Source organism: Callionymus lyra, chromosome 8 (assembly GCF_982586985.1).
Source record: "Callionymus lyra chromosome 8, fCalLyr1.hap1.1, whole genome shotgun sequence".
NCBI lineage: Eukaryota > Metazoa > Chordata > Actinopteri > Syngnathiformes > Callionymidae > Callionymus > Callionymus lyra.
Window position 1 is genome coordinate 3,981,024 of NC_141825.1, and position 14,376 is coordinate 3,995,399.

The 14,376-nt window shown below is 40.1% G+C and overlaps 1 protein-coding gene across 5 annotated transcripts; it reads left to right on the top strand.

Annotated features, from left to right (window-relative positions):
• The first annotated feature begins 23 nt into the window (after window positions 1–23).
• On the top strand, window positions 24–7,622 carry taf3 (TAF3 RNA polymerase II, TATA box binding protein (TBP)-associated facto). 5 transcript variants are annotated; one of them, XM_087796774.1, is made up of 9 exons: window positions 24–496; window positions 813–1,055; window positions 1,669–3,473; window positions 3,723–3,805; window positions 3,973–4,048; window positions 4,492–4,762; window positions 5,846–5,910; window positions 6,023–6,129; window positions 6,931–7,622. In XM_087796774.1, exons 1-9 carry the CDS (start codon window positions 331–333, stop codon window positions 7,043–7,045), a joined length of 2,931 nt encoding a protein of 976 aa, XP_087652900.1. In that variant the 5' UTR covers window positions 24–330; the 3' UTR covers window positions 7,046–7,622. The 5 variants fall into 5 exon arrangements, 4 of the variants coding, with proteins under 4 accessions (XP_087652900.1, XP_087652901.1, XP_087652904.1 ...); XM_087796775.1 differs by having other exon boundaries at window positions 25–496; window positions 3,973–3,991; XR_015712079.1 differs by lacking the exon at window positions 5,846–5,910 and having other exon boundaries at window positions 6,931–6,980.
• The last annotated feature ends 6,754 nt before the right edge of the window (window positions 7,623–14,376 follow it).

Genomic DNA, 14,376 nt, shown 5'->3' on the forward strand with positions numbered 1-14,376 from the left:
AGTGTGGCGGAATAGAAATGTATGAAACCGTATATGATGAACCTTTTTAAGGCGGAAGTACAACACTGACCTCCTCTCGACCGTCCCAGCTGAGGGGCGGGCGCTGTCTTCTGCGCATGTGCAGTACGGAAACTGGGATGGGTCTATCTCTACGGAATCAAGATGGCGACTCTGGCAAAAGCGCCAATATAGTTACTCAAATAGATGTCCTAAACTAACCGCTGGAGCGGGTTTTGTCCAACCCCTAGTGGGGTTTGTGAAATATGAACAACGGGGACATGTTCTGGACGAGGGTTTGACCTGCAGTCGGACTGTAAAGAAGTCTACGAGATGTGCGAGAACTATGCCCGCTCGCTGCTGCGTGTGTCGGTGGCGCAGATCTGCCAGGCTCTGGGCTGGGACGCGGTTCAAGTGACCGCCTGTGATCTGCTGTCCGATGTCCTGCATCGATACATCCAGCAGTTGGCTCGGGGCTGTCATCGCTACTCTGAACTCTGTGAGTGTTATTTATTCCCTCTCGCCGTATTAACTCGTCGACTTTGATCGTGTTGTTTTTGTTGACTGTTTCTGTGAGTGGCGCCCCCTAGGACATACCCGAGTGTCAAAAGTACAGTATCGAGATCACTCTTTTATTTCTAGAGTTGTTTTTTATTATTATGATACTCGGGATTAATTGTAAACTGCGTTTGGAAAATTTAATTTGTAGCTGTTTTGCCACCATAGTCCGTTTTTACCTGTTGAATTTGTAACGTGGGTTCACGACACTTCTTGATCCTGTGGATACTATATAATAATCTTGACATTTTCTACAGATGGGAGGACAGATCCTGTGTTGGATGATGTCAGTCAGGCGTTTAGACTGCTGGGGGTCAGTCTGAGTGAACTGGAGGACTATGTCAACAACCTGGAGCCAGTGGCCTTCACCCATCAAACGCCACTCTTCCCTGTCAGCAAAAACAACGTCTTGCAGTTTCCTCAGCCTGGTTTTCAGGATGCAGAGGAAAGAAAGGAATATATTCCAGATTACTTCCCGCCACTGGTGTCTTTACAAGAAGGTCAGTTGATATGAATTCATCTTTGGGTAATAAAGTCACTGGTGGTTGTGTCTTAAAACGGCAATTCACACTTTTGCGATTCATACAATAAAATATGCTTAGTTACATATACAGCTAAATTATAAATATCTTAATAATTGTATTCATTGACTTTTGGCATTAAAATGTAAGAACATTTTGGCGAAATGCACGAAAAGGATTTAAATTGGCAGAGTATCTACATGCTTGTTTTCCACTTTAATGTAAATGCAATGCCAGCACAGGCAAATACAATATTTTCTAAATACAAGGTTAAAACTGATAGCGAATCAGTGGGTTTTTAACTTCATGTTACATCATTTATACAAAACAAAGGTCTACCATTATCTTTAAAGACTATATGGTTATTCTTTTATCACAAAAGAACCCACTGTTTTTTGTTTGTTTGCTAAATCTAATAACATAAACTAAAGTATATATATTTGATTCTATAATACTATGAGACGTTAAATTTGTTCAAAAGTTATTTCTGTTCTAAACGATAGCTACCTTACTCAAACGGCTATACTTTGAAATTGGATTCCCTGATGGTGCAAGTTTCTTTTTTTAACATATTTTCTTTCATCATTTGTAGAAGAGGAGGAGGAAGACGTCCCTCTTGACATTGGAACCTCAGCAGAAGCAATGCAGGTGGCACTGGAGGAAGATGAGGACGACATGGACGATGATGAGACTGTTAATGATGAGAACCATCCCCTGAAAAGACTGATGGACAGCCCTGAAGCTATTATGGGAATAATGCCCTCATCGAAAAGACCGCGCATGTACCATGGTCTTAGCCCAGAGTGGGGCGTGGAGCCAAGAGAGCCCCTTACTTCCCTGAACTCTCAGCGTGTTCCTCCTGGAATTTTGCCTTCTCATGATAGCCTTGATAGTCTGTCGCCTGAACCGCCCTCTGGTGCTCTACCTTCTTTCCGGCCTCAGCCTTTGATAACGAAATATTCTGATCAGAAGGCTCTGCCCACTCCTGGAAAGAAATCTAAAGGGTCCTCCCCTGGCAGACAAAGGACTAAATCCCCAAAAGGGGGTGTTTCTGCAGCCATGGGTAGCAGTCCTATACACTCTCCTAAATCATCAAAAGAAAGGAAGAAATCTCCAGGCAGGACCAAAAGTCCTAAAAGCCCTAAAAGTCCCAAGACTGTTCCGACCAAAGCACCTCAACCACAGAGCAAGACTGACATTGGTGTCAAACTGTCACTATCCACGATGAACGAGCGCATGGGGAAAGAGAACATCCTCATGGGTCAGAATGTGGACGATGACGCAGATATAATGGACGGCTCCTTTGTTAAGCCGGAGCAAGGAACTGCAGCCATTGACGACTCCATAGATGCTGTGATCGCCAGAGCTTGTGCTGAGCATGAGCCTGATCCTTTTGCTTTCTCTTCCGGCTCTGATTCAGACAGCAATGGATTCTCTAGTCCAAGAAGGCTGACCATAATGGAACCATCAACGCCCAAAGCCCCCATAGGGGCCAGTATATCTATAAAGGATACATCAACACCGCTTCACCCTCAGCTACACCTAGGTCTTGGGAAGTGGACTATGGATGATTCTATAAATGAGGTGATACGAAAAGTCAACCAGGGCGGCCCTTCAGCGCAGGCGGCTAAGCAGCCCGACTACATATCCTCAGGTTCAGCTTCACCTCCTACCCCTGAACCTCTTATGAAAGTTTTTGAAGAGAAAAATAAATTTGCAACACAGATTGATGTCAAGAAAAAGCTGAAGAAGGAGCTTAAAACAAAACTAAAGAAGAAGGAGAAAGACAAGCCAAAAGACAAAGATCGTAATAAAGAAAAGGGAAAACTGAAAGAAAAGAATAAGGACAAAAACAAGGAGAAGAACAAGGACAACTCCAAGGATGGAAAGATGCCATGGAAAGAGTTGGGTGTAAAAGATGTGGAACCATTCACGCTCCGTGAATTCCCACTGCCAGAAGGCTCCTTAAAAATTAAATCCAGAGATGGAGATGCACCGAAAAAAGAGAAGGAGAAACACAAAGACAAAAAGAAGGTTAAAGAGAAAAGCAAAAAAGACAAGGATAAGAAGGAGAAAAACAAGGACAGGAGTAAAGAAGATAAGAAGCTCTCTGCTCTGTCTCCGTTTGCTTTGGGTGAAATGCCAGCTCTCTTTAGCCAGCCATCGCTTCTCCGCATGCCCCCCATGCTTCCTCAACTGGCCCCCATTCTCCAGGAAAAGGAGGTGAAAAGCAAGAAAAAGGACAAAAAGGAGAAGAAGAAAAAGAAGGATAAAGACAAAGATCGGGATAAGGCAAAGGAAAAGGAAAGGGAGAGGGAGAAAGAAGAGAAGAGGAAAGAGAAGGAGAAACGGGAAAAGGAGAAGGAGAAGGAAAAGGAGAGGATTCGACTAGAGAAGGTTTGTTTTATAGGCAGTGTTTGCCTGTGTTCACTTGTGTATTCCAACAGATCACATTAGATCCTCCTCAGTACAAGTCTGTGTTGACAATGGAGAGCTCCAATCTCAATTGAGATTTATTGTTTTACTGGTCCGTTTATAAATAAAAACATCATAGTTCAGCACTATTGTACTCTCAGCAGTATGTCATAATGAATGATCAAGTCTTTACTTCAGGAGGATTAAATGATGTGATCACTCTTCTTGCAGGTGAAAGTGGAAGCACCTGCTGCTCTTCCCTCTCCAGTGATCCCGAGACTGACTCTAAGAGTAGGAGCTGGACAAGACAAAATGTAAGCCGCTCTTTGGATTCATCACGTATTAACATCTCTTTTTTATGTTTGCTATGTCTAGTTTCAACATTGTCCAACTCGAACAGTTTTTAAACAAGACGGTGGTTAAAGTTGAGCTGTTCACTCTGTCACATTCTTCTCTCAACACTCTTACCCTTTTATTCTAGGAGCAGCATAGTGTGCAGGGTGAGTGAGAGAGCAGCTGAGGGAGCAGAGAGAGGGACATGGAGCAGCAGAGCATGTGTTAAGTCGTATAGTGTCAGTTAATGTAGAGTTCAAGTTGGAGCCTGAAGATGTCGTGGTTTGTTGGGGTGTTGATGCGGAGGAAGACAGTTTTACAGTTTCATGAAACCACTCTGGTTGTAGGCTTTTTGTCTTACGACAAACCATTTGTTTCAGATGAAAATATCTATTACCTCCAACACGTTTGTATTGGATTTTTTACTGAGGGGTGAACCACAGATTGCAGGTGATTTTGTATTGTTGCAGGTAGTGTTTAAGGTCAAATCAGAGATTGTTTTTTGGTAGTTTTAGCAGGGTGAGTTTTAAGATTGGAGGCAATTTTAGGTGAAGTCTGAAAACATTTCTACCGACTTAGTGATATCAGTCAATACCAAGTCAGTGTATCAACCTCTAACTTTATTTTCTAGAAACGGAACTTACTCACATTTATTTTTTTCCATCAGTGTGATCAGCAAGGTGGTACCCAATTCAGAGCCCAAAACACCAGCACCAAAGATCCCTGCTCCCAAGTCAGGTCCCGGGAACCGTCCCCGGACACCGCCGCCTCCACCAATTCTCACGCCTGTCCTGCCTCTTCCGATTCCACCTCCTGTGCAGATGCCACAAGCCCCGCCCCTCCCGTCCCTGTTAACAGCAGCCCCCATGCTGTCCCCGTCTGCCTCCCTCAAAACACCAGTTCGCAGTGTGGTGACAGAGACGGTCAGTACGTATGTGGTGAGTACTCTCTTGATCCTGTTCAGGTATCGGCTTCTACTTGAGTTTCAGAGCATTAGGTATGCATATATTTTGATGATGTGTTGTTTTATGTTAGTCCAAGCACATAAAATAAATATGGCCGTCACTCTCAAAGACATGTTTGAAGTCAGCAAGTAGATGATAATCCATGATTATTCTACACTTCCTTGTATTAGTGGATTAGAACACCTGGGTGACACTATTTCACTGACAGGGCTGAGAAATAATTTCAAATGTTTCTATCTCTATCTCTTTTGGAAGTTACACTCAGAGGAAAAGTATCCAATTATGAGAAAATATGCTACTTCCTTGACTGCAATATCCAAATCTACTTATTTATGCAAGTCAACCCTTTTCTATAAAAATGATTTCATCCACAAATCCTTCCATCATGACTGATTATCAGTCCATTAAGTGCAAGTCATGGGTAGGTAGGTAGGTAGAACTTTATTGATTGTAAAATTGTTTTCTTTTTTCGTAAAAAATAAATCAAAATAAAATAAGAACAAGAACAAAGAGAAATCAAGAGAAAGAACAAGATGATACAATCTAAGTCTAAAGATAAAGAACATAGATCAAAGAAAAATAACAAACACAAAGGATACAAAGACTAACATAGAACAGAACATCATGATACCTTTACTCCAAGTAAACTGCATGTTACTTATGTAGAGCAAATTTCTTGAAGGTAGATCTTTTGGGCTTGATCATTTTAAAAGTAGGTCGCAAGCAGAAGAAAGTTTGGAACTCCTGGACTACAGCGTATCAATTTTTAAGATTTTTGGTTGGTGGTGTGCTTCAGGAAAAAGGAGTACCTTGGCTCAAAATTTTGAAAAACACTGTTCTACGGAACCAGTCCGTTCCCTACTAAGGAAACAAAAGTGGTGTCAGTTTATTATCTTTTCTTAATGTTATGTTTAAATGTTGTTCTTTATTGTTGGCCCAGTTGTGCTTAAATAAGCACAGAAAGAGGTAAAACCCATTTGATTGACAACTCAAGTGTGACACACTTATCTAACAGGGAAGATATTCTGGTGAGTAACGTGTTAGTTTCTGTTTCAGGAGAGTCAGAACATCACAGGGCTGAACAGTCAGCGTCTGAGGAGAAGGATGAGGCAGAACTGAGTGTAGGGATGCAGTCAATTAAAAATACCAAATGGACAATATATTATTTCAGGGTGCTGTAATCCATTGTGTCGGGCCACTGCTGAGCTTTGCCAACATTATATGTTGTTTCAGATTCGCGATGAGTGGGGGAACCAGATTTGGATCTGTCCTGGATGCAACAAGGCTGATGATGGAAGTCCAATGATCGGCTGTGATGATTGTGACGACTGGTATCACTGGTAAGAGATCCTGCATGAACCCTTGCTCTATGTCTCGTGCATCCCCTTAAACAAAGGCACTGATGAATGATCAACACAACAGAGTAACATTGGAGAGAGGTAGAAAGAAAAAAAAGGTCTTTAACTAAAAAAGATCGGGAACACTACACAACGACACTGGCAGGTGTAAGAAAAGCAGATGAAGAAACGAATAAGTTGGTGGAGAGACTGGAAGAGACAGTGAGAGATGTGGACACTGAAAGAAAGAAGGAGAAAGACTTGAGACACCAACAGGAGGAGTAAAAGAAACATGCAAGTAGACAAGAAAAGATTGTCAATTTAAAAGGAAGACAGACAGATGTAGTAAAAGGAAGGAAAGAGAATATTTGGATGGAAAAAATGACAGATACCCATGCACTACAGCTCAGAGAAACAAAACCATGGAGAAAAAGATGACAGACGTTAGAAATGAACAGTCCAAAGATTAACGAGCGAAAGACAGCCAGTAAATATGCAGATATCTGGTTAAATAGACAGATCTAAAGAGAGACGCATCGAAACACAATGATCGGTTGTTTTAAAATGAAAAACCTTAGATGATGAAATTTCCTCATGAGTTCCAGACTTGTCATGGAGTCATAATGTTATGTTAATGTTAACACGGTTACTACTCTCTTGCGTGAGTTTGTTTAAGCACTTGAAACAGTTCTTGCTTTTTGGAATTCAACCCACAAATGAAAATAAATAATCTTTGCTCTATTCAGCGTTCAAAACGCAACTGAATTACGTGTGTATTTACCACAACCCTCTTGCTGTGCTCAGGCCATGCGTTGGGATCATGACGGCGCCCCCAGAGGACCAGCAGTGGTACTGCGTGAAATGTGCCAGTAAGAAAAAGGACAAGAAACATAAGAAAAAGAAACACAAACCACATTGAGACTATGCAACAAAAAAAGCACATTTTTTCGGACTGAAGCCATCCGTGGAAAACACTTGTGTCATTGCTGTTATTTAGAAGAATGGCTGACCGGAACTGCTAACTCTCAATATTAAAGATGTCAACGGGTGCGAGAGAACAAGGCTTCAGCCACAACACGCTTCCTGCCTTAGTCCTCATTTGGATTCTTTTGTCTGGCAAGCACCAGATAGTTCCTCGGGACAGCAATTGCAGTCGGTGCTCATCGTCCACCGACGAGTAACATCCATCGTCCTTTCTGTATCCCTCCACGTACACCAGTCCTCTGCAGTATCATTTCAAGTGTTGTGTATATAGTGATGGTGTGTATAAAAGTGTAAATACCAGCGTGTTTTGTTCTTAGGACTCTTGTCACGGCCATTTCCAAAATGTTGCTTTTAACTGTGATACATCCGTGTAATTTCTGTACATTTTTAAATTTGTATCCCCCCCCCCCTTCTTTAGGATTCGTCCTGGAGTTGTACCGTAGCTGTGTTTGTAATGTGATTCTTTTGGCTTCAACATTAAAGATAAGCGGTCTGTGCACATGCAGACTTCACTCGAAAGACTCATTACCATGACATGTGAAGCAGCAGCAGCTGTCCCACACTTCTGGACACCTGTTAACAGCACACACACATGCCAGTCCCTTCTGCGGGTCTCCTCTTTCTACAAACTGTCTGTTTGCTTTCCAAAAATAACTTGTTTTATCAATTGAGGGTGTTGTATGCATTCATTAAAAGGGTCTTAATTGCCGTTGACTAGCTTTCTGGAGGCGTTATATGAAGAGTTTACGATCTCCAATGGGTTTTATATAAGAAATCCTAAATTAATTTAATTTTTGGATTCACACAAATGTTTCCTTGGCGCCTCTGAACCAGAATTTAAAGCGTCAAGAAGGTCAAAGCCACAACACTAGAAGTGCTGGACCATTCGAGAGCTTCTAAATCTTCACTACTTGTGTCTCGTAGAATCCAGGGTCAAGTACAAAACCTGACTCGCTGAAGTCATTAGAGTTGATTATTTAGCTTCCGATCAATACTGTTCATTCAAGAGTTATCAGAAGACACGCGGCTCTAATGGCTCTTGTCTTACATGGTGTTCTCACCGGTTGTGGGGTTTCAGGTTGAATTCTTCAAATGGTTTCTTCAGCTCGCACAGTTCTAACCAGCTTACCTACACTTCCACCTCCCTGTGACTATTAAGCAAAGACATGGAGGAACGTTAATGTGTTTTATTTGATCCTTCTGTCTTCTAGCGTGAGGTTAAGAGTTTCCTTCCCTTAGACACCTCCTTGTATGTACAACACGATACCTGGTTTTCTCCATGTGGAAAAGGACTTCATGAACCTTCAACAACTGAGGAACATATATCTAACAATAAAATGATCATTTCCAATCCCCTGCATCTTTCATTATTTTTGTTTTGTTTTTCCTTTTAAACACCATAGCAGTATTTATAAAAATGTATATCGACCTGCTCGCACAGAACTTTTCCCATCTTTCCAATGGACATGAAAGAACATGTGACAGTAAATTGGATTCATCACCTGGCTGGCAGTGAGATTCTCACTGAGGATCTTCCACTTGTGAAGAAACAGAAACATGTCTAGTCCTGTTCATGTAGAGAAACCCTCTCTTGTATCTCTCTGGACGTGTGGATGTGGGAAGATGATGCAATCTGAGGGCTGTACATGAATAGGTGGCTATTTTTGTGAAGAGAACTGGATGATACTTGGATGTAGATTATATAGATGTGATGTGCATTTGTAATTTCATTAAAACATGAAATTCGACACTCATTTAATTCAGTTGTATTTTCTCTCTTATTTACTTAACATTTAAGTGCTTATTCGTTTATATTTCTCTATGTGTTTTTTAATTCTCTCTTCCCAATAAAGTTATATTTACAATGTTTAGATGTTGAGATTTACAGGTTTCACTTGCGTCCGTTCCAACATTTCACCACTGGGTGTCGCTAGATTCAACACATCTTGTTTTGTTGTTTTTTACAACTGAACTCTGCTGTTAGCATGCGTTTATAACATTTTAATAAGATCAAATGTATTAATAAGATCACAAAAAACAACAATCAATTTTGATATTTTCCCTCAAACATATTTAATTGTGTTGATTTGGGAGTAAGTGATTACAGCAAGATTTATTTTTTATAAATTTAATTATTAAGTTAAAAAAAAAAAAAAAACAGCATTAGGTGTCTTTTGACTTGACTTTACTGCCCCACACTAGAAACAATACAATGGAAATGTACTCAACCGTTCAGATATAACTCGCAGAAACAGGAAGTGGAACATCTGACACAGAAAAGAGGAAGCGAAAGAAGATTTCTTCTAACGGCTGTCTGTGTTGTTCAGTGGGTTCTCTTTTGTGCTTATGTGGCTTTATTTTAAGCGCTGATCATCTCAAAGGTGACATCTTGCATCACAGTGACAACACAACACGCTTTGGGAAGAACAGAGTGAACCTGGTGTTTAACATTATTATGATCTTTCAGCCTGGACCTCAGCTTACACACTGTCTCTTTGTGTGTTCCAGTGTGAAAAGCAAAGATCAGCAATCTTTCCTGATAGACTAGAGGTTTAGAATAATGTCTTTTGTTAATGAAAGGAGCTTTCACTCCCACAACAACTCTGCTCGCAGCACGACACAGGAAACAATGGTAGGGGTTTGAAGAATAAGGCACCTGGTGGGCCTGTCTTAGAGATGAAGCCATGTCAGCACACACACTGTGAACCTGGGAATTCTTCTCGCTCTACTACTCTTACGGCATACTCCTACTTCTTCTGTTATATTTGATTACCTTCATTTTAATTAGAGAATGCTTATTAGAAACAGCTAAAAATGCAGAGCGATCTAGTGAAATATATGGCTATACATTTCCAGGAAGCTTATCTTCAGTTTTCACTAGCCTAGACAAAACATACAGAGTTATCTTATTAGGATGTTCCAGACCAAATGTGCAATGAAGTGGTTTTGACCAACATGAAATTGTTCATGGAGGACTATTTCTGTTACAATTAAAACATTTGTAGATTAAGTTATGCATTTGAGACAAATGCAACATTGAAACAATCTCAATCCCTGTTCTGTTAGCTAGAGTGTACAGTAGTTATAAAATACGTTTCAATTGGAAATTGCTTTTTCATTAAAGTACTATCAATCATTCAGAATCTCACAAAAAAGCAGGCAAATAGATTTATTTTACATTCCAGTGGAAAACATACATGACACATCTTGCTTGTTGGACCACTTCATCAATTTCCTTTTTTATTTACAGTGACAATTGTCATTTCTTTGGCATTTTTGGCCTCTGAAATTATTATAATCATTACAAGTTTTAAATTCAAAACATCATCAATCATGCTGTGGGCATGTCTATCATTTGGAGGTAAAAATATGTTCTAGTCGAGGAAAAGTCCTACTACTACATTGAAACTTGAAGGAGGGGAAGGTGATCCTAAAAGCCTCTAAAACTAAACTACACTTTTTTTCAAATAAATGGACGTTTTCTCAGTACTGTACATCCAGCCTGTAACATCATTTTTGTACTTTTGTGTTAAAGCGTTTCATAGATTGGCAGCTATGGAGATGCGATAAGCAAGATATATTAAAAAACTTGGTTAACGTTCACTCGGAGCAAATATTGACGTTTTCACTTAGTAATAATATTGACAGGCTTCTAGTTTAATGGATCATGTGTTTTCCGTGTACATGGGGAACCCCCGAGCAGGATCCTTTCTGTGCTCTTCCTTATAGAGAGTTAAGTATTGATCACTTGAATCAACGACTGCGTAAATCATTGATCTTATCTGAACCTATTTTAACATACAGACCTCAATCAATGTCTGCTGATGAAGTTCGCTCAGTAGATCAGTAAAGACTTTCAGTTAATCTGTCTGAACGCACACGTCTTCCAGAACCGTGGGTTTTGTCACAGTCACCATCTGTATACCTGGGACCTAACAAGATGGAGGTACCAGATCAGAAACTCCTGATCTAAATCCTGAGGCTCTATTGTAGCTGAAGGGCCCCAAATCTGCCATTACATCCCACATGGGACCTGCTGGCTTAACCAAACTACTAATTCCCCCCTTCTTGCCTGGTCGATAAAAGAGTTCCCTAAAACGGCGCACCTTGAAGTGGAAATAGAATAAAAGTGATTGCGAGAGTCAAACACTCAAATCGTGAGTCGATTTCACACAATCTGGAGATGATTAGGATTTTCTAAATGAGTGAACAGCGGCTATGATTGCTGTCTGACGCTCGCCTCGCTCTCACATGCTGGTGTCGGGTCTCAGTCCAGACTTGTCTCCAGCATCTGCTGGATCGTAAATTTAACTGAGCAGCTCTGGTAAAGATAGAACGAGGACATGATGCACCCAAGACTTGTATGTCATCATCCGACAATAATGCTGGCGTACTTTCACATGTTTGGCTGAGAGACTCACTTCAGCACAGAACAGCAATTACATTTCCTACGAGGCCACTGTAGACGGTGTTACTGTTGTAAGGCATGAAGAACAGGGTCACATTATGAAGGAAGAACTCAAAATATTGTACATTCTTTATTATTTCCCCTTAATATAAGTCATTAAATAAATAGCAAATAAATATTTAATTTAAATGTTTTTATTTTTATTTCATTTTGACTGATACAAATACCTAAAACAAAAGTCTGTACAGTAGTATATATTGAGTTAAACTATTAACAAATAGAAGCACCATCTTTATAGTTTTACTCATGAGGTCCACACTTGGTTTAGGAAACTCCTCTTCAATATTTGAAGTCATATAATAATGTCCACTGCAGTCACTGACCTTGAGCCCTTCAACAAATAGCATCTGAGCTCATCCCAAAGTCTGAGGTCATGATTCTCAGCGACACGCTAACTCAACATTAAAGTAGGGATTATGGAAAGAGGAAGCATGATCAATATTTCAGTAGTTTTTGTCATCCGTCATAGACTCGGAAGGCGAGTCTGTGATTAGTCTTTGAGTCGAGGGCAGGAAGCAGACGCCTTTCAGGTTTGGTTTTGAGTCACTTTGATGACGTTTTTGAGGTTTGACCGAGACACGAAATGATCTTCTACACCTCCAGAGAAAAACAGACCAGAATCAAACTGTTCTAATACAATTGTTAAGCAGAATCTGTTTTCTGTAATAACTGATAAGGAGCCTTCAAGCTATATTGACCACCTTTTGTTAAATAACATCAACAACAACTGTTTCAGGAATTCCTCGCTCCACTGATCAACGAGAACGAGTCTGCTTTTTCAGTTTGAAACCGCAGTTGTTGGTGAAATATGTCTGCAGGGAGTAGAATTTATGTAAACATTGAAAGCTGTGGGCAAACTTTCCACCACGAGCAGGCCACCTGCTATCATGCGTACATGTAGTGACGTTGATACAAGGCCGGGAGTGTGTTCAGCTCCGCCTCAGGCCAGAGTCAGATGACGGCGGATGTAAAGGGAGTGTCTGTGTGTGTCTGATAGAAACATGTTTACAGCAGACATTTTTTGTCCTATTTTACAAAAACATTTGTTGGCCTGAATTCATTTGAAAAGGTTGTGAATGACTAATTGAAGATTAATATTTCAAACACGGTGACATTTTGAATCGTTCTTTGCTTCAACGGCCTTGTGGTCCAGATTTATGAAGTTCTCCAGAGAGGAAAGCTAATGTTTCTTATTGCTCACATGAGACCAATAACACCTGCTTCCTGCTCCCTCGCTAAGAGGATCGTAGCCCCTCGACTAAGTTGGGACTTTTTTGCTGCCCGGGCTCCAATGAACTGAGCAGGTTGTTGGTTGTTTTGAAGCCAAAGTCTTTCCATCTTTGCCGTCAGTCTTTGACCAGGCCTCTGCTGTCACACACGTTTGAAAAATCCTGCCTGGATATTTGAAGTTAAGGGTTTATTTAGGTTATGTCTGTCCGGGTGTGAGGCACTAATGGTTTAATGCACTTATAGTAAGTAGCTTTGGGTAAAAGGATAGGCTAGCTTAAAAGTTAGGTTGCCCTAATATATATGTTTGAAGCCACCATAATACACTTTAAGCTGGAGTAGCTGTTTTGTAAGAATAACTCATGAGTTTTTGTACATCATACTGCAGCAGTTCCTGTTATCTCCATCAACCATCGGATTGTATCGGTAGCTAAGGCAGATCATAAGACTTTAAAATTCTTACTTTAAATGTTAAAAAAAGGACTCTGAATTATTTGAGAACGTTTTTAGTTTATTTGTTAGACCAAATCTAATACATACACGTTTTTTATGTCTTCAAAAATTTGCTGTGCTTGTGAACATAGAATTAGTCTAACAAAAACTTTCTAAATCATCTATGATAATCAAACATCCGGAGGGCATTGTCTCTCAGATGGCCTGGGAACAGCTCAGGGAAAAGGAAAGTCTGGATCTCCCTGCTCAAGCTGCTGCCCTCGCAACCTGACCCTGGTATGACAGAGAAACACAAGACGACACAAGTATTTTGAAACAAGAGTGACACTCACACATTGATGTCTTGCTACAATCACTGCAGCTACCTGTGCACGTTTACACACTAATAGTTCATTTTTAAATTTGCAAAGAGAAAGACATCTAAAAAGAGAAAGTTTATGTCAGGTTTGAGTCATATATAATAATTACAGTTCCCACCAAGTGTTGTGTTTAATTATACTAGTACTAAATGGACATGTCTAGAGACAATCCATCCTCAGATTCATGAAAAGGTAATATTCAATCAATTATTCTCTACTATTGAATGGTGAAGCAGAAATTATTTTCAACTCCAGCACAATAACTGAATTCTAGGAGGCATTTAACTTTGTTTGAGTCGTGATGTCAACTCAGTTGCTTGGCAATTGTGACAGATTTGTACAGAATAAAATCATAACCAAATGAGGAATAGAAAAACAGAAGCAAGCAACAAGGCCAACATTATGTAAAACAAAACCTTTAACAACCCCATTAATAATGTTCTTGTTTTACTGGTGTGCCATGTTCTTCACCACCCAATAATCAAGGAATCCATTTGAGGCATAATGTGGACATACATGTCAAACATTTACACATTTCCCTTTTGTAAACATGTTTGGAATTTTTTATCAGAAATGCAAATAGTAGTTCCCAATTACAAACTCATAAATACAATTAATATTTCACCTCAGAATGACTATGACTAGCACTGGTTAGCTAAGATAGCAAGAAATCCAATCAGTTTATATTTAAACTAAGCTTTATAGCTGTTATGTTTACGGATTTACGGGTCTACTCGTGGATGGACTGTACTGAAATCT

Excerpts from the sequence above, each read along its gene's own strand:
- taf3 (XM_087796774.1), top strand. The coding sequence starts at position 331 with ATGTGCGAGAACTATGCCCGCTCGCTGCTGCGTGTGTCGGTGGCGCAG. Across the intron at positions 4,763-5,845 it reads AGACGGTCAGTACGTATGTG|GAGAGTCAGAACATCACAGG; the intron begins GTGAGTACTCTC and ends TTTCTGTTTCAG. Across the intron at positions 5,911-6,022 it reads AGGATGAGGCAGAACTGAGT|ATTCGCGATGAGTGGGGGAA; the intron begins GTAGGGATGCAG and ends ATGTTGTTTCAG.